The sequence below is a fragment of the Stegodyphus dumicola genome, chromosome 1 (genome assembly GCF_044657685.1).
Source record: "Stegodyphus dumicola isolate Sdum_Otavi_A_Nest chromosome 1, ASM4465768v1".
NCBI classification, from domain to species: Eukaryota; Metazoa; Arthropoda; class Arachnida; order Araneae; family Eresidae; genus Stegodyphus; species Stegodyphus dumicola.
In genome coordinates this window covers 15,444,918-15,464,711 of record NC_140768.1, presented here as the reverse complement: position 1 = coordinate 15,464,711, position 19,794 = coordinate 15,444,918, and the positions used below count along the sequence as shown (strand labels likewise).

Here is a 19,794-nt window from a genome sequence, read left to right as displayed (position 1 = left end):
CATACAAATTACTACAAGTTTTAGTGAAATCTTAAAGGTTGAACTGTTTTATTACCAGTTTGGTAGGTTTATGACTACATTCTACTAATAAAGAAACATTCATACATTACGAGGTATTACAATCATAAAAAATTTCGGGTATCATATTTCAATGAAAATAGTTAATCTGCATGCAATAGTTATAGAATTATTAACAATTAAAAAGTGATGCTAAGCCTAACAAGGCCGCCATTTGTTAACATTTGAAACTCTTAGTAGAATAGTGAATTAAAGTCAGTTGGTGCAGCAACTTCAGTGTCTTTTTGCCGAGTGGGACCAAAAGTAATTGCTTGTTTTTGTGAAGAAACCAATTTTAATTGCAATAATAATAATAAAAGTTATCTGCATTTTGTGTTTTATTTTACAATTTTTAATGAATATGCATCTAGTTTTTATGCATTTTTGCCTTGAGAAGAGAGAACTGAATTAATTGAACGAGAAATATATCTAATGCAATTCGAGGATATAAGTAAATGAAATGCAGCAAAAATGTGTATAATTTTACAGGTGGTACAAGAAAGGCATGTGGTCTCCACATCAGGTTTTATTATTTAAAGTATTAAACAATTTAGAATAAAATGGTGGATTTGTCATCACTATTCAACATTCATATGAACTTCGGTAAAGGCAAACTTTAGTTAATCTGCATGCACTTTCACATAGTTGTAACTTTCCCTATCATTTGCTGGGGGAAATGATATAGCCGACAATACATAAATTTACAAGTAAGGATAGTGAAGACAACTATTCTGCAATATCTGGATGATAATTATATAACAGATTGTTCTGCAGTTCTACATAACTCTTACAATTGTAAATTCTACATAGGAATGAAGCCTAACTATTCTCCAATATCTGGATGGGAATTATACAAATCTGATTCTATTGCATTATCCATAAAGAGTGATTCTAGCAAACGACATACACCTCCAAATGTCGTAAATTCTAAGTGGGCATTTGATCTTTGCTCTTATATAGAATTTATAATACTACTAACACTTCTGTAAGAATAAGACTTTGTAAATTTCAATTAAATATCCGTAACTGGCAGCAAACAATTCCAAGAGTTACCAGAAAAATCAGTATGGATATGCAAAGTGATTCTTACTAAAGCCTGATGTAAGATAAATAAATTCAGAAGCTCCATTGGATTGAAAATAAAGGCTTGATTAGATATCATAGGAAACAATACAATTCAATATAAAACGTTTGGTGCAATAAAACCACTAACAGCAATTATAGTTACTAAGCTTACTTACATCATATTACGCAATTCACTTACCTGCAGTGTAACTAGATACTCGGCAGTCTATAAAAGCAACCTAATAAGAAGATTAAATGCATTCTAATTTACACATGCATAGCTTACTGAATGCAACAGTCAGTATTATTTAATATTATAGACCTGGAGGTGAGTTATACAAGCTTTGCATATAACTTCAAACATGAAATCATACTTTAACATAGAAAATACTGAATGTATGATTACATCCACAACATGCTAAAATACTGTTGTGGATTTAATAATACACTCAGTATTTTTTATGTTTCTAAACCATCAAGACTGATCTTTCAACATTCTTTTTTCTCTGTGGATTATGACACATCTAAGTCACGGTGCAGCGAGTACTTCAGTACTTTTGCGAATATTACATAGCACCACAAATGTCTGCTCAAGGTGATATACTCTCTAGCTGAATGCAATTGAGTAGCCCTACAGACAAGCCTGTAAAACGTACACAAACAGTATTCTGTCAAAGAACCCTCCTATGCTATTTTCCTCTCACAACAGCATATATCTACGTTCTTGCTCCAATAAAATGACTGACAAGCTGAGATGCAATCACACTTTTTTTTTTGACTCACCATGATGGGTTGTAACTGTCGAATGAGAAGCCACTGCTCTTTTTGAAATTGTATACTCATCAATGACTAGATTTGATAATCTGCTAATGACACTGAGAATAGCATTTATTTATATTGAAAAATCTCTAATTATGAGACGACCATTTCCATCTAGTCAACAACTCACAGTCTGACTAAATTACTTACTAAACCTAGATTTCTCTCAAAATCTGTGCATAATAATTCAGGCATAACATTTCAGTATCTGCTAAAACATTTAAAAAATCAAACTTTATATGCATGAATATTATGAAAGATTTATTGTTTTAAAAGCTTACTACACTTGAACAAAATTGTTAGTGATTATCTAGAATTATATAAATATTTTTCTATTTGAATTATTATTAATTTATTACACTCAGCATCCTGTTTATTATTTTATTTGCATAGGGGAAGGGAACTATTTGTTCCTTACCTTTGGAAGACAGTATGCATTTGCTACACTTATCTTAAAATACAAGTAAGAATTCAACAAATTAAACCAGTTATATTTCTAACCAAAACTTATTTGATGGAAATAAATGATCTTGAAAACCTAATAGCAGAAAATCCCAAATAAAAAAGACATGTTTTTAATCTTTAAAAATTCCAAACTTTACTGTAGTATTTTCTTTTAAATTATGTTTACTACCATGATACAAATTACATTTCAAGAAACAATAAAATTTGATTATTTATTATCATTTCAATAAATAATAAAATTATTTATTTTATCAATTTAATAAAATTATTAAATTACATTTTTCCCATTTGAATTCTTACAAAAAATCAAGATAGACATTAATAGAAAACATAACTTCTTCACTTTAGTTTTAAAAATTATTCTGAATTTTAAATAAACAAAAATATAAATTTTTTGTAATAGGATTTTAGGGCAATCGTTCAATTGCAGTCTATAAGCTATAATTTCCCCCCCCCCCCCAAAAGGCATCTCTCATCTTAGGCAGATAGCTTTCAAGGTTTTAACATACAAAGAACCTTATCTAACAAAGAGATATTTCACTATACATTTCATCGATGAAGTCCCTATGCAGCTTTTACTTTTACAGTTGTTAAGTCATAGACATAAGACTTTAAATTATATTATGTGGACATTAATGTGGCAGCCACTACTTCTCCACCAATTTGTGATTTCATTTTAATCATATTCTGTATTTTATGAATTGTGTACTCACAATCATAGAGTTAAAACAATTTTATAACTGGAAGTATAACATGCCTGAGACTAATAGTTGTGAAAATAAAGGCTGAATAAAATCTGTTGTAGACACAGCGTATCTTATAGTATCTTTTAATTCTGAGCATTTGAGAATTATTTTACACTGAAAGTCCTAATTTTCTTTCATGCACGAGGAATTAAAATATAATAGGTAAATGCCTATTTTTAAAAATTCACTGAAAGAAAGATAGATGACTTAACAAAACTTAGAAATAATAAGTTAAGATTTCATTTACTAAGTTATTATTCAGCAGAGGAGATGTAAAAGCAAATTTTCTGGCATCTAAAATATTCAATGAAAAATATATGCAAATAAGAAATTTAAAGATGCTGTTATTTGACTTTTATTATCATGATTGATCAACAATAATAATCATGCAAGAATTTGTATAAATAATGAAAAAGACAAGTTTTTTTTTTTTTTTTTCAAGAAAATAAAATCTTTATTCTCAAATACATTTGTACAAATACAATACATAATTTAAATCTCCACTTTTAACATCTTCTAGATCACCATAAAAAAATGGAGAAGAGAATATATGAGGTTTTCGGCAGCAGAATTACAATCATTTCCCCCTTCCTTCCGAAAAGAGAATTTACAACAGATCTGTTTATCAACAAACTCAGAGGGAGCTAATATCCCAAACTGAGTTAACAGAAGAATAAAATGCTGCGTCGCACACAATTGTTTACACAAAACAGATTAACAGACTTATCTCAAACGCATATTCCAAAAATTACTATAAAGTGATTGCAATGTAGCAACACCTGTCTTCAGAATTAAACCTTTTGACAAATTTTCTCTTCTCATTAAATCACTGTACATACCATTACAATATGAAAATAAAAAATATAAAAATAAAATTTATACAGACGATTCAAATATGCTTTTTCTTACATTTTAAAACTTTTAAAATTCAGCAATTAATTTTTAAATCACTAGCCCTTACACAGATTTAAGAAAAATTCACACCACATAAAGTAACTTGTAATTAAAACAGAGCATTTGCCATTTAAAATGATACAAAGGACAATAAACGACTACATAATTTTCGTTAAAATTTTTTATCAAAGCACTTGATAATTCCATAAAATTCAATGTACAGTAAACTTAAATGGATCACCTTTTTTTTAACAAACTCCTTTCACAATTTTCTATAAGAATTAACTTAGATATAAAAACTATTGCCTATTTTCTTCTGCAAAAACTTGCCACAGTTCATATTTTTATGCATTTAGAAAAATAATAATAATAATTAAAAAAAAAATACAACTGACAAAGGACAAAGACAAGATTTTAGGCAGTCAAACCATTGTCAAATATTATGCACTTTTCATACAGATTTACAAATATATTATACTTGTTTAGCATTTTTGAAGGAGGATTGCATTTCCTTTTTGAAAATATCCTATGTAAATGTCACAACTTTTTTCTTTTGTTTTTTTTTTTTACAAAATATGAAAAAATAAAATTCTTGCTATCTTAACAAACATGGTATTTGGAATTGCAGTTGACTTAAGTACTCTAAAACTCAGTCCTGCTCAACAAACTTGAGATGCTCAGCTCAATACATGTTTTAAGTGAAGAAACTAGGAACGAAATTAAAACACTTTCATTTCAGTTTCCAAGGAGCACAAGACCACATTTTAACAAACTCAAGAGAAAAATCTCATTTCTTTTCTGAGCTACACTTCATATAAAAATCTGTATTAGAATCACTGATAAAAGGAAAACTTATGTGTGAGGCTTTGGCCCAAGAGCTGCATTCAGAACCTCATTAAACGAAGATTCAAAGCATGCTTTCAGTTCCGCATAGCTCACTACAAGAACATTCTGCTCATCTCTTGCCATCAAACATATTTTATCAGAGACACCAGCATCCAACTAAAAAAAAAAAAAAAAAAAAAAAAAAAATATATATATATATATATCAAATTTTTGAAGTAGAAAAAAATTATATCATAAATACAAAAATTCTATGAAATAGACTCAAGCATGTGTCCCTTTCAGAAATCTGTGTTCCAATGGTCCACTCTTTTTATCCTTCTAATTTTATAAGCAAAGACTTACATACACTGCAAGCCATTAAAAAGGATATACGATAAATTACAAAAGCTATCAAAATCATATTTATTATACATACAACGGGTATTACAAATATGATTACAACGAGTTATATGTTTTGGGTCATCCTGAGAGTTCTATGTTTTTTTTATGATAAATACAAATGAAGCAGTACGAAACATAAAAATATCTTTAAATCGTATAATGACTATCTTTTGTTCTATGAATTTTGCCATCTATTTGGCAGTTAGAAAAATTCCTTAAAAAGAAATTACGCTTATTTGCAAAGAAGTGCTGCTTGACAGTTTACAATGAAGTTCACTTCAGACCATTTAGAAAATTCTGAAGTGTCCTGAAAAAATGAAAATCTGAAGGAGCCTGGGGTATGAGACAAAACATCCCAGCTTTACTAAAGTCTTTGTCTTACATTCAACCAAATGTGGGGCTGAGCAATGTCATGAAGAAAGGCATATCTATGACTAGTCAGTTCTGAGTTTGAATTCTTCTTTTAAAACTGTCATTTAAGAAGCATCTGAATTGGTAAGAATTCATAATATACAATTTCTCGGTAGTCCCACCATATAAAAAGCATCACTTTTGTCAGATGCAGGTCCCCTTTCGATGTTACTAAAAGAGGTTCTTTTTGGCTTACCCCATGACCTTTTTCTTGTAACATTACTGTATAGTACCCACTTCTTATGTCCAGTATTCAGCTGTTTCAAAAAAGAGCTTTTTTATTTCATTTCAGCAATATATTACATGTTGAAATTCAATCAAGCATATTCTGCTCTGTTAAAGTATGAGATACCTACACATCGTAGCGGCTGACATACCTAATCGTCTTCAAATGATCCTGTTCTACAGTTTCCAGAATATTTAATCAATCTGTTAGTTCCTGAACTGTGTAACACGGGTTTTCAGAGATAGCTTGTTTACAAAAGATGGGTGACCAGATTAAATATCATATTCGAGGCTGAAGTTTCTATGCTTTAACATGTCAAACCACTTTCGAAACTGTGTTATCAGAAACAGCACAAATTTTGCATGCAATCTGAGTAGCATTTTTTCATCTCTTAATATAAAAGAAGATAATGCGACAAAAACACATCTGCTTCAATTAAGGTCACTCCTTATCAGCAGTAACAAAATAATTAGAAGAAAATAAACTTAAGTTTCACTGAAAACCTGCAGAATTTCCTGGATGCAGGGTTGCCACTCAAACGTGAGAATGAAATTCCCTGACTTTTCCAGGTTTTCTATATGTGTTTCAAGAAAATTCCAGGCTAACCGCATAGGCTGTGCTGAGGGTAAATGAACGGGGGGGGGGGGGGGGGGAAGAGCAATTACATACGACTTAATATATCATATTTGAATTTAACAAGTATTACAGCTAATTTAAATTTAAATTTAAAATTTAATTTACTATTTGTTCTTTATAGAAGTTGTTTTCTCTACTGAGGATTGAAATTAGAATCTGCCCAATTGGAATTAAAAAATATCTTTTCTGCAGACATTTTGCAGTAAAGGAAGAAAGAAATCTATTTAATGATAAATAAATTCAAGTATTTTATATTTATTTAGCAGCATACATAAGTAAAAAATATGTGACTAAATTTCGTGATGGTATGTCATCATACTAGATATGTTAGAAACAGTTTCACAAATATGCCTGCGAAAATTGCCTGAAATTTGAAAGTATTGTTAACTAATAATAAATAAATTTAGAAGGAAGAAGCTGTATTTAAATAATATGAATAATATTAAAATAAATTACATTTTACTGCAAAATGACAAATAAGGCATTTAAGAAAGAAGAAAAGGTTTAAAAGATTTTGTTTTATACGAGAATGGCAAGAATTTACTTGCATTCAACATGCATTGCATATGCGAATCTCTGGATCCTGAAGGTTACTGAAAACTAAAAATGGTGGAAATTTGCTTTGCCTTTCTAAAAGACAATCTGATTAGCACTATGAAAACTAGTTCTACACCAGATGTCTGAATGACGCTCATGCGATACATAATTCGGCAAAAAAGTGATCGCTTCCAACGTTGGCAAAAAGATCGCTTTTTTGGGGATCACTATATGAAATTCCCAGACTTTTTTGGTCAAATTTTGAATTTCCTGACTCTTCCTGGTTTTCCAGGAAGTCTGTGGACGACCTAATATTATACTGCCAAAAATATTACAATTATACAATATTAATAGAATTATTATTTCAATTTCAACTTGTAGAAAATAAAGAAATCAACTTCTTGTGCAACCACCATAGGCAGCCATGATTGCTGGATGACCCAATATAATATTGCCAAAAATATTACAATTATACAAAAGCTATGGAATTATTGTATTTACTATGGCCCTGCATGGAAAAGAAGATATGTGCAGACATTTAACTTCAAAGGTGTTCCTAATTATCAAAAACTAATGACAGGAAATGAGCATTAGGCACCAGTAAAATTGACTGTGATTAGAAAAAAAGGATCATTTTCGCCCTTGTACCTGTTACAGAAAAGAGACGACATTTGATAAAAAGTCTTTCTTACAGGTGTTCGTGTGTGTGTTGAAAGCCTGGATGGAGAAAGTTTTAAAACTGATTTCTTTTGAGGGAAGTTATGGAGTGGCGATTTTTGAAATGTTTTACAGGGAAAAATGTGTGTGCAAATACAAAATAAGAAATTTTCAAATTCCTTAACAATTATGTCACACATTTTGATAATAACACATCAAGTTTTTAATCTTTTCTTAATGAACATTTGATATTCATGTTCAAATGCACTTGCATATTTACATATGATAAATTTAAATTTCCTTACTTTACTGTCATGGAAAGAAACATATTAAAATTCGCACATTATTAGCTACACAATTTCATTGTTTTATATTAGCCATCAAGTAATTAATTAACATATAAAATTACAATCAACATACAAATAAAGACTTATCCTTAAATTTAAAATAAACTCCTGATTATCCATTTCCAGATTTACACATAATCAACATAATCATTCATGCATGGACGAAAAAGGACATATGACATTTTCGACTTCAGAGTAATTTCTTGCAGTCTGATTTTGTTTATGTGTAGTCAGGCTTTCACATGGTTCTACACAGTTCATAGCAGCACTGTCTTCCATACTGTCAGATTAAGTTTATATAAACATTACTTCCCCATAATTTAAAGCAGTTCATACAAAGAAGCATAACAGTGACTGTAGCCATTTTTTGTCTGTAGGTAAGGAACCCTTTTCTTCTCGGTCTTTATTTGAAAATCTGCACCTGCATCACCAAAGCACAGCAGAAATACTTACTGCCTCATCTTTTCGAGATATCTTTGCTAAAATACGTTCCTTCTCCTTCACACTATGTGCACACCTTTCAGCCATGGATCTCTTGCTATTTTTAACTTATAGAAATTATTTCTTAAAATCTAGAAATTGGAATACTTCATCTTCATCTAAAAACTGAAGTCACTTCTAACAAGGGGAGCTAGGCAGGAAAAAAAGTCAGTTTCGTTCATCAGGACCTGCATTCAGAAATGTATGTATATATGTGTGTATGAATGCATTTAACAAACATTTTTTATCCGCAAAAAGGAAATTAAAAGTTAATGAATTTAAATGAAATTTAATGCAAACAAATAAATGATTATTATGTATGAATGTATGTATTCATGTTTGCATGTATATATGTAAGTAAGAATGCATGTGCATATATACATGCATATGCACATACATACATACATACATACATTTCTGAATCCAATCCCTATAGCAGAACAGTACCCAAAAAAAGAAGACTCGCCTCGTTTTTCCAAGACACCTTCGTTAAAATACTTTCTCCTTCACTTCCCATGCTTACACCTTTCAGCCTATTGGTCTCTTGCTATGCTAATCATTTCTTAAAATCTGAAACACTTCACCTTTGCCTAAAAGCTTAAGTCTCTCCTAGCAACGGCAGCAAGCCGAAAATAAATTAAGATTCTTCCATCTCTATACCTCCCCTTTCTTCCTCTAGTCTAAATCAAGAAAGGCATGAAACTGCAACAAAACTCAATTCCTTGAAACCTCTCTTTCCATTTTTTCACCAAAATCTTCTCTTTTTAAACTTCAAATCTAATTATTAAGCAACCAATTTTCTCTCACAGCCATACTTTATTTGCACATATTTGGTCAATCACTCGACTGCCAACGTATTCAGAACCAATAACACACAAAATAATTAAATTTAGGTGATGCACTTTTTTTACACACTCCGAGAAAGATGATATAGGTATTTCCTCTTTTGTTCACTGCGAGAAATTCCTCGAGATACAACAAACCTGACAAAACACCTCTCATGAAACAATGCATTAACATACTCTCTTTGCATCACAGTTTAAGAAACAATGAATGTTGTCAGTCCCCACTCGCCTTTCCCTCCTCTTTATAAAGTTGCTGCTCCATAACCTCCACCAACGGCAATCAGTTTTAACTTTCTCCTTGCAGGCTTTAAATCCCCCCCTCCAAGAAAGACTTTCATCAAACATCCATCTATTTGTCAGTCCCTAAGGCTTGCTTCTTGTTAAGGAATGGAAAATGCATTCTCTCTTTTCTGCAACAGACACAAGGGCAAAAAGGATCCTTTACCCTAATCACAATCAGTTTTACGGGGCCTACTGCTCATTTCCTGTTATTCTGATATCAATAGTTTCTGATAATTACGTATACCCCTTGAGTTGAAAACAAATATATTGGATGTCCCTTTGGGGTAGAAGAATCAGTGTGGCCCCTTTATTTTATTTTATTTATTTATTTTTTAACATATTTCTGAAATTGTAGTTATAAGAGTTGAAGGAACATGTAATTCATTTGTTTACCATCTGAATCCAGATCACTTGTGATAAGCAGACAAATAAAATAGAATGGAAGTCTCTTACCTTATTAATAGGTAATCCATGCTGCAAATGTAAGAAACAGAATTAGAAAGTGGAAACATATTTATTAGCTATGAAAAAGGAAAAGAAAAAATATCTTGCAGGGGCACAAACATTATCGGCTGTCCATAGTGAAGTGCAATGAGTATCAGACAAGAAGGGTCTCTCTTTTTGGATTAGGTCCACTCACAATTAAGGGGAGTGAAGGGCTATAAAGTTGGATGTGCAGCTTAAGTATTTAATCATGTTCATTTCTGATGGCAATTCTACAATAAGTAGTCTGTGATATGCCAACTACAGTGTGATCAAGGACCACAGGTATTCAAATGAAGACACAGACAATGAACATGTCAGCAGGAAGCAGAATGCAGTTATTAACCAAGAATTTTTGCATATTCTTCACTCACCACTATTGATAACTAGGCCAATTCAGGTAGGTCTTTAAAGCCCTAGCAGATCCTTAAGATAAGTGACAGCAGGTAGTAACTCCTAACAGATGCATGGTAGTTGTCTGCTATATAAGGAATGTGCACAAGGGACATCAGCAAGACTAAAGTCCACTGACACTCCATACCATGCCACGCCATATATTTGACTGCTATGGTGATACGTAAGGCATGACTCAAATCTGTCACTATGATACTGCCATACATAGATGCTACAAACAGATGATTCATCTGGACAGATGAGGTCATGGATTGTAATTTCAAAGATAGCCAAAGCAATATGCAACCTGCAAATAATCTTTGAATCAGCAAACAATATCATACCATAAATACAGTAGCTTTATTAATCATAATAGCCATGTGCATGAGAAGTTTATCCTCTTCTCTAGTGGTTTTATCTATTTCTTGTTTTCTTGGAGTCTTGCTTAGAACTGTTGACATGAATCTGCTCCTCCTTTTTCAAAATTCTGATTTCATATTCATAGCACTGCGATCACACACTAGTCAAGCTACATTTTCTTGAGAGAAAAATCTGCAGTTCTGATATATCCCCAATCAAAGCAGAGATTTACAAACACAGCTGATGTATTCTTTTATGAAGCTTAATCTTTTTGACAGATAAAGTTAATTTAATTACGAGAGAGTTTTTTTATATGCACAGATTATTTGAGTATTCTAAGTTAATACTTTCATCAAAAAAATATTTACTGACTACACACAAAGCAGAATTTCTAGATTTACGGATTCAGCATAGCAAACACTATGGCATGCATTTTGCAAAACATATTAGTTTGGTGTCAGCGGTGAAAGGGTTAAGCACATTTTGTCCCCATAAATGCAAGCTAACACAATTTCCTTGACAGTAGGTGTCAAATTCAAAGGCCAGCAGTATATCTAGCATGTAACTGAATTTTTTTAACTATTTAATGCTTCATAAGCTTTATTATCATTTTATAGTAAATACATTTACTTTAAATGGCTAAAACTTTATGTTTAATGTTTACTCAAAATACATACTTACATTTCATTTAGCATTTGTACACATTTTAAAATTATATGAAGTATTTCAGTATTATTGATAAACTTCCTGAAATTAACAAAGAAATTAGAATACAGCAGTTTTCTGACAGCAATTATAAATACATGATTTATAAAGTTACTGTCCAGTGTTACTGTCCAATCAGCTAAAATTACAGCCAAAACACTCTCTCTTCAATCAGTGTGATACCTACAATATACTGCCACTCATTCAAAGATTTCTAATTATTCTGAGGCTTCATACCAATGGCTGAATGGTGGAAGACCTGAATGAATGACACTGAATGCTGGCAGGTTGACCTGTGTTCAGTTCCAGGCAAAGAAGCTATTTGCATGATTGTTTTTCTTCATGTATAACATGAATATGAGCCATTCCTTTAGAAAGTCCTCCACAAAGGCATAGCAGATAACTGTCATGTGCTTTGCCTTATTCAACTAACCTAACTTCTAATCAGAAATTATTCTTAAGTTTATGGAATTCTATATGAAAATTGCTAAAGTCTAATCCTATTACAAAGTCCTCAACTTAAGACTCACAGCAAAGGAATAAAATTAACTAATTACTAAACAAGCCATATTAATTTAAAATTATTGATGTTTTGTATTAAAAAATATTTTTATCTGGAATTCAAGCAAAATGCTTTTTCCAAATATTTACACTAATTAATTTATATTATTCTTTTTTAAAGAACTCATTTCCACAAATTTTGCACTAGCATATGTTTTAGCAGCTGCTATGTTTGGTAAGAGGAGCTATGCTGAGAAATACAACTGCTTCTACCACATTCCCTTACTCTGTGATAAGCTAGCAGAAAACATAATTATTCAAGAATGATCTATAAGATTCTTATCACTCATGGCCTTTCATAACCAAGATACAAATGCATTAGATTTTTAACAGAACAAACTATATTTAAATACGAGTTATAATTTTTTTTCTTATTCTCATCTCAATAACAGCAAGTGCATAATTGTCTACCTATTTAATATGCTTTATGGAAGTGTTTTTAGATCTTTATGCTATCAATTATTATTACATGTTATTGTTCTGAATATAATGTTGTTGCTTACGCTCACTTGTCTGACGGTCAGCCAAAATTCATTGTGGCAAGGAGCACTAGATTACGCCTATTATTGGCGACAGCCTTGAACACCTAATAGGAGACAGTGCGATTTGGCTCAGTTCCAATTTTGATGGAGATGACCCGGGGTATGGGTCTGACAGTCTCCTACCCCTCTCCGCTCCCACCAAACCACACGAGAGGGCTTTTGGCTTGCCACATATTTACAATGCCGCACCGACACTATTGCATTTACAAACATCCATGGCTTCTTCTGTATTCGAACCCGGGCCCTTCGGCACGGTAGTCAGCAATGCTAACCACTATACCGGATGGGCGGCTCTCAATTTAACTGCAATATGAATTAAATGCTTAAGAACTTTATTTGTATGCTAGCTAAGTCTTGATTTTAGAGGGGCAAATGATCATTAGGGCACAAAAAAGTTAAAATGAATTATTCTCTTTTTGACTATTGTTCTGTTAAAATGTCAGACTGCAAGTGAAATATTCAAAAATCAAAATTTGAAAAATAGAATGATGAAGTCTACAAACTCATAAAGAAAAAGACTGTTTTAACTTAAAAATAGAAATATGCATTTTTCGTTAAACTTCCTTGCAATCAAATAATCATTAGCTATCCAACTACTTGTCAGAAATGTTAATGAAAAAATAATATACCTATATTTCTATTTTTCCTTATGAAGATAAGTCTATCCAAAAGTTTAACTACCTAGATGAATTGTTTCAATATCATTTGTATTTAATTTCTTCTATACTTGCTAATGACCTACAGAGTCATTTTACTACTCTCTATAACAAAATATATTATTTAACTCAACGCAGAAATAAGCATCTATAGCACAAATGGAATACAATGAACAAGTGCCAAGTTCAGTACTGGATTTCACATATTTCTTTCACTTAATACCTGCATCTTTTCAAACTTTTCTCGAATGCAAGAAATAATGCTAATAGCTTTTGTTTGATGACTTTCTATATATTTTAATGCTCTTAAGAGAATTTGGCAAAAATGCAATAATTACAGCCCCTGAAAAATACCTTACTCAGCTTTATTTAAGCTTTTATTCTAATCATATAACATTAGCTAGATTGTTAAATAAAAGAATTGGTTACTCTAAATTTCTTTCTTCCCTAACAAAATTAGTCATGTTTAGCATTAAGTCAGACTTAAACTGACTTTTAGATCTTACTGCTGAAATTCTTAATTCAAAAATTCATATCTGAAATATTATCACACAATAAAAATATATAAATATTATGAGTACTGTTTATCAAAGTAAATCAAATTATTATATATAATACAAAAATGAATGTACGCATACACAAAATGATAAAGACACTGCAAGTTCATGTGCATTTGTATACTTACAAACAGCACAAATACAAACTCACCACAAATTTAATTTTCTAAAAATATCATTCAAAACATTTCTTTACCTAAAAGAAATCATGTAATTAACGATGCTGCTTTTTTATTCAATACTTCTATACAATCACGGAATCATACCTGAATGCCATATCCTCATGTGCATAAGCCCCATCCTTAATTTTAACCTCTTAATTTAAAATTTTAACAGCTGCTTTTCATCTGCACTTTTTTTTTTGTAAAAAAAAAAAAAAAGGGGGGGGGGCAGATTATGAGAAAATACAGTAAATTAAATTAAAATAAAATAGCACCTTATTCAGACACTGCACAATATGTGCTGTATCCACCCATGGTCGGCCATCTTCCGTCACTTGATGGAAAAGGTAGTCACGGAAAAGCTTCAGTAAGTATCGATCTCCTGTTTCAGCCCATGAATGGTCCATATTCAGTCTGCACAGAAAAGTAAACAAAAACATAGATGAAAAGCCATGTAATTTCACACATTACATATATATAAAGCATATTTGTATTTAAGAATTCATTAACCAAAATGTTTCTTCTTGGGAAAACTTGCATACCATAAATTATTTCCTATAGCAATATTATTTATAAATGTTATAAACCAATTTCTGTGTTACCACTTTATATTCTCTTTCAGAGGAGCTAAATTAAAGTTGTCATTGCATAATTAGACATATAATAATCTTATTTTCCCCCCAAAAAACTTACAGCTATCTATTTGATAAAGAAAAGGTGGTTTTGGATCAAAATTTTTCTCCTATATACCTAGATGTTTTAGTTATCACACTCTCCAGGATATGTTTAACTTAAACGTCAAATAAAATATAATTATGATTAATGTTGCCTTTTCAATATTAAAAACTTAAGGAAGGAATTAAAACTCTTTACAACCAAAATTAGCTAAAAGTAGATAAAACTTTCAAATTACTTTAGTGAAAGTATATGTAGTTTTTATTTCTTTTATTCAGTGGAGGATTACATTATTCAAAATTTGTATTTAAGAATCCTTTTAAAAGACCTTTTATTAGCGATATCTTCTTTTTTACACCATTACAAGTATTTTGCATTTCTATGAACAACTTAAATATATTCGCTTCCTGCTTTTTATATTTGGTATATTACAAACACATATGCTCAATGAGATCAAAGTACTTGGATCTGAAGACTTGAATTTTCTATCAATAACTATCAGCAAAACTGGCAGTAAACTTTGCATTAAAAAAATTGTAATGAAGATATTTCAAATAATTTAATTATTAAATGAAAGAAAAGGCAGTCCCATCCACCCATCTGAACATTGCAAAAATAATGCTCTTATAAATAAATGCCAGACTCAATACAAGATTGTTTGTATCTTAAATATATTTCACATCCCCCCACCCACAAAAAAATTTCAAATTGTTAGGTAAAAAAATTTCAAAATGGTTAGGTAGTGCTATGCATGCTCTTGTGTTAGAAATGACAGTATGCCATTCAAAGCTTTATGGATCTCAAATAGTAGATAGCGCATAGTTAATTTTTTACACTTCCTTGCTTTAAAAAAAGAAAGAAAGAAACCACTATCTCTACAAATCATTTGAATATACCTGCCCATAAGAAATATTCTGAAGAAGTGTTACAAAATATGAAATTGATAATAAAACAAATTTCAAATTCCAAATTAGGGCTCCTATATGCCCATATTCGGTGGAGAATTACATTATTCAAAATTTGATGGCTCTAGGTACCATTGTTTTACCACAATGTGAGAAACATACATACATTTATGCAGATTCTTCATAATTTAATTTCTTTCAATATAACACAGGGTGATAATATTTGGTGGCAACAATTTGAAAAGTGAACCAACATTTAAATTTTTCAACCCCAAATGCCAAAACAAAATTAATAGCCCTTCTGGTCTAATGTCCTTTGGGCTAAAAAAATCACGCAAAAGCATTCTATTTACTTTTTTAACAAAAACAATAAAGTTAAAAAATTCTCAACCTTTTAATAATTTAATATTTTATCAGCCTATACATATCAATTTACGACAATATTAATGAATAGCTACTTATCAGTTACAGGCACAACGAAGGAAAATGTGGCGACACAGACACCAAGCCAAATTCTGGTTTATAACTGATTGCGGATATTATGAATAGGTGACTCTATTTTTAAATCAGTGATAAATTTAATTAAATTTCATCAACATTAACCGAGTTTCCACAGTAAAAAATTTTAATGTAATTTTTTTACGAAGTACAATTTGGTTAAACCCATTATAATTCATATTTTTATCAGTGTGTTTGCAACGAATTTATAGTATCGGATAATACTGCAAATATTCATTGTTGGCAAGAACTCCAAAAAGCAGTTGCCAACCCATAGTCCCTACAACCATTTTAAGAACTAACAGCTTCAACAAAATTTTAAAGCAAAATTATATCAGAAAACAACAAAATATTTGTTAATATCTGTGTTTAACCTCACATAATTCCTTTCAAGTCACATTTTGTTACCAGAACAGAATTCATTAATAAATATAAGACTTGATGGATAACTAATCTATTTAATAAGATTATATGAATATTTTTTAAAAACTTTGACATCCAGTCACATTCTAATCTATGTACTGTTTTACTCACAAACTCTAATATTAACAGCATTCTACCCCCCTTTATTTATTAAAATATTTCAAAACTGAAGACAATCTTTACTACAGTGGCATAAGGATTGCAACAATGTCACACCTATGTACACTCTCCAAAGATTATTATTTTGAAAATTTTGTAAAACTTAATAAACAACATCCATCCCAGCTCCCCCCCCAAAAAGAGGTAATTATAAAAGCAAAATGTAATTCAAATCTACAGGAAGCTTTAGATTAAAATAAAAAATAAAAAATCTGTAAGTTTTTAGATTTTATAAACTCTTTACAACCAAAATTAAAACTTTTTTTTTTTTTAATGTTTTGTGCGTTACCTTTATTTATTAAATATCATGTTCTTCGCTCTTAAACCATAAAATTCAATTCAACAGCAATATCAGAAAATAATTTAAAATGAGCATATCTTCAGAATTTCAGATACACAGTCTCACGTGCTGGAGATAACATTTGTGTGTGTGTGTGTGTGTACAGTGTCGCCATGGCTTGCTTTGAAATCGTTTAGTTTGTTAATAAAAAATTTAATGTTTTACCAAATACGAAACAGATAATAAAACATATTCTGAATTCTAAATTTGGGCTTCCTGATACCCATATTTGGGTAGAAAGGTACATTATTCAAAATTTGATGGCTCTAGGTACCGCTGTTTTTTCACAGGGCGAGAAACATACACACATTTATGTAGATTCTTCATTATTTAATTTCTTTAAATATAATACAGGTCGATAATATTTGGTGGCAGCAATTTGAAAAGTGAAACACCATAAATGAGAAAACGAAATTAATACCCCTTCTGGACTAACAAAAAAAAAAAAAAAAAAAAAAGGGGGGGGGAGTAACTGAAATAAATATTTGGATAGAGTCTCTCTAGAGGTAATATTTAGCCAAAATGTTGAAATACAGTTACACTGGTTATTAAAATTTTCGTGATGCTACAGAAGATACTATTTCATTGAATTATAATATTGTTAGTTAAATAAATGCATAGAAATAAATAATGGTAGCATATTAATACATTCAAGAAAAAGAATACATGAAAGACACCAGAGCATGATTCATCAATATAGTTACAATCAGAAATTGATCATAAACAATAGCATTTATGACAACGCTTGTAGTATGTTTTTTGCTTTATTTACTAGTATCTAAATTGTAAAATCCAAACATGTCCAAAATTAGCACCTCATTTAAATATTATTAGCCTTGTTTTGAAAAAATTTCTAAATGATTTACTTATGCAGAATATGAAAATTTATTAGGCTGCTGTCTGGTATCATCATAACTTCTTTTCAATAAATTTGTTTAACAAGCTATCCATTTCGTATTGCCTCATTATTCTGAGTGCTGTGAATGTTTTTAATGACTACTTAGAAAATGAAAATAAAATATCACTAAAACATCCTGAAAGCATATGTCATAAGTACCTTCAATCATAGATTATATAAAAGATTCAAACATGGCATAAATTATAAAGCAAATAAATGTCTTTCTTGAAGCATACTTGTTGAAAATTTGAATAACTTTTTTGTACATTGATTTCTAAAAACATTTCAAGTAAACCAAACTGAAAAATCAAAGTTTAAAATTAAAATTAAAAATTAAGTAATATTTAAAATTAGCCAAAAATGCAACCTTACTTTGAAAAGCAAAAATATATGGGCTAATAAGCATGCATAAATGTTTATGCCTAAAATTGAGTATCAATTTTATCATGATCATTTGAAAATTTTTTCAATTTTATTTCTAATTTTTCTTCTACTGATCATAAATCCTGGTCTAGAAGGAAACCTGCTTGTCAATGCCATAAAATGTTCTTGTTTCTAAAGCCCAAAAGCACACATCTTAGTCGTCTTGGCCCACCTCTTCTGTTAATTTCTCTGCTGTGAATACTAATCCCTTTCTTAATATATGTCATGTTATTCTTTTGAAAGATCAAATGAAAGTATAATTAAAATATAACTTGAACTTTTCAAACACCATCTACACCTTTACCCCTCCTAGCATCTATTGAAAAAGCTTTAAACTCACAAAAAAGTTTCAGAAGTATAGTAAGATACAATCTGCTACTTCATTGCTCCAACATTAATTTTAATAATAAATCATCTGAAATCTTAACCAATAGAAAAAGAAGGCCTGGCATGAAATTCATTCGAATCCAAACATTATTATTTCCAAAGCTGATAAGTGTATACAGATCGTTGTTAAGGGCAGGCACACATAATTGATACAGTCATTAAACTGATTTAAAAAAAAAAAAGAAAGATCCATACTGCTTGATTCCTAAAGATCCTTTAACTTCAGACTTCGTAAAAGTTAGCTATTGACTCTTTTTATACAGTATTAATTTAAAAAATTACGCATTATTTAGTCTCCAGATGCTTCCTTTTACTATTCAACAATTTATTCTTCAACAATAAAACATTCTTTTGAAGTCGCAAATAAAAGATATTTCTCTCCAGTGCTCAGTTATGGTTCCTTTGATGCTAAATAACTAATTTAACTATACATCATTAATATATAATTACTATTATAAATTTAAACAAATTTAAATTCTTAACAAATACGTATAAAAGTAAACAAGTAAAAAAGCAAATTTAAGTTCTAAAAAAAGAAAAAAGCCAAAATAATTTAAAATATTTAAAAATATGCAAACATGTAAAAGATTTAATTCTCGAACTAATCTACAATATCATTTAAATTCAGAAGCATAAGCAAATCAAGTACAAAATCTATCCATGAAAATAAATCTACAAATTTAATAAATTAAAATTAAATTAAACAATTTTTTTAAAAAATGCATATGTGAATGATCGTAGAGTAAACAGGAGACAGACTTATCAAGGGGAAGTTGCCTCCAAACCTAACTCTCCAATCATTCAATTCGTGTTTCGTCATTCATGCAGGCAAGGGTAAAAGTCAAAACCAAAAGTAATTCCAACAAAGTGGCACCCCTAGAATTCAACATTTAAGTATTAACACCTAAGAATTAAAGTTCAAAAAGGAAAATAAAAATTAAGTCTCCCGAGAAACAAGCAAGTAAAGTCAAGAA

The 19,794-nt window shown here is 30.4% G+C and overlaps 1 protein-coding gene across 14 annotated transcripts in view; it reads right to left on the bottom strand.

Moving 5' to 3' along the window:
* Positions 1-3,564: 3,564 nt before the first annotated feature.
* The window catches only part of PAN3 (Poly(A) specific ribonuclease subunit PAN3), a 63,992-nt gene continuing 47,762 nt past the window's right edge, over positions 3,565-19,794 (bottom strand). For 6 of the 14 annotated variants that reach the window (XM_035369664.2, XM_035369663.2, XM_035369668.2 and 3 more), the window contains 3 exons: positions 14,388-14,526; positions 10,148-10,168; positions 3,565-5,048 (listed from right to left, as the gene is read on the bottom strand). In XM_035369664.2, coding sequence (XP_035225555.1) covers positions 4,899-5,048; positions 10,148-10,168; positions 14,388-14,526 — 310 coding nt within the window. In that variant the 3' untranslated portion in view covers positions 3,565-4,898. The remainder of the gene's footprint in view (positions 5,049-10,147; positions 10,169-14,387; positions 14,527-19,794) is intronic. The other 8 variants (XM_035369669.2, XM_035369671.2, XM_085812973.1 and 5 more) reach the window with 3 other exon arrangements.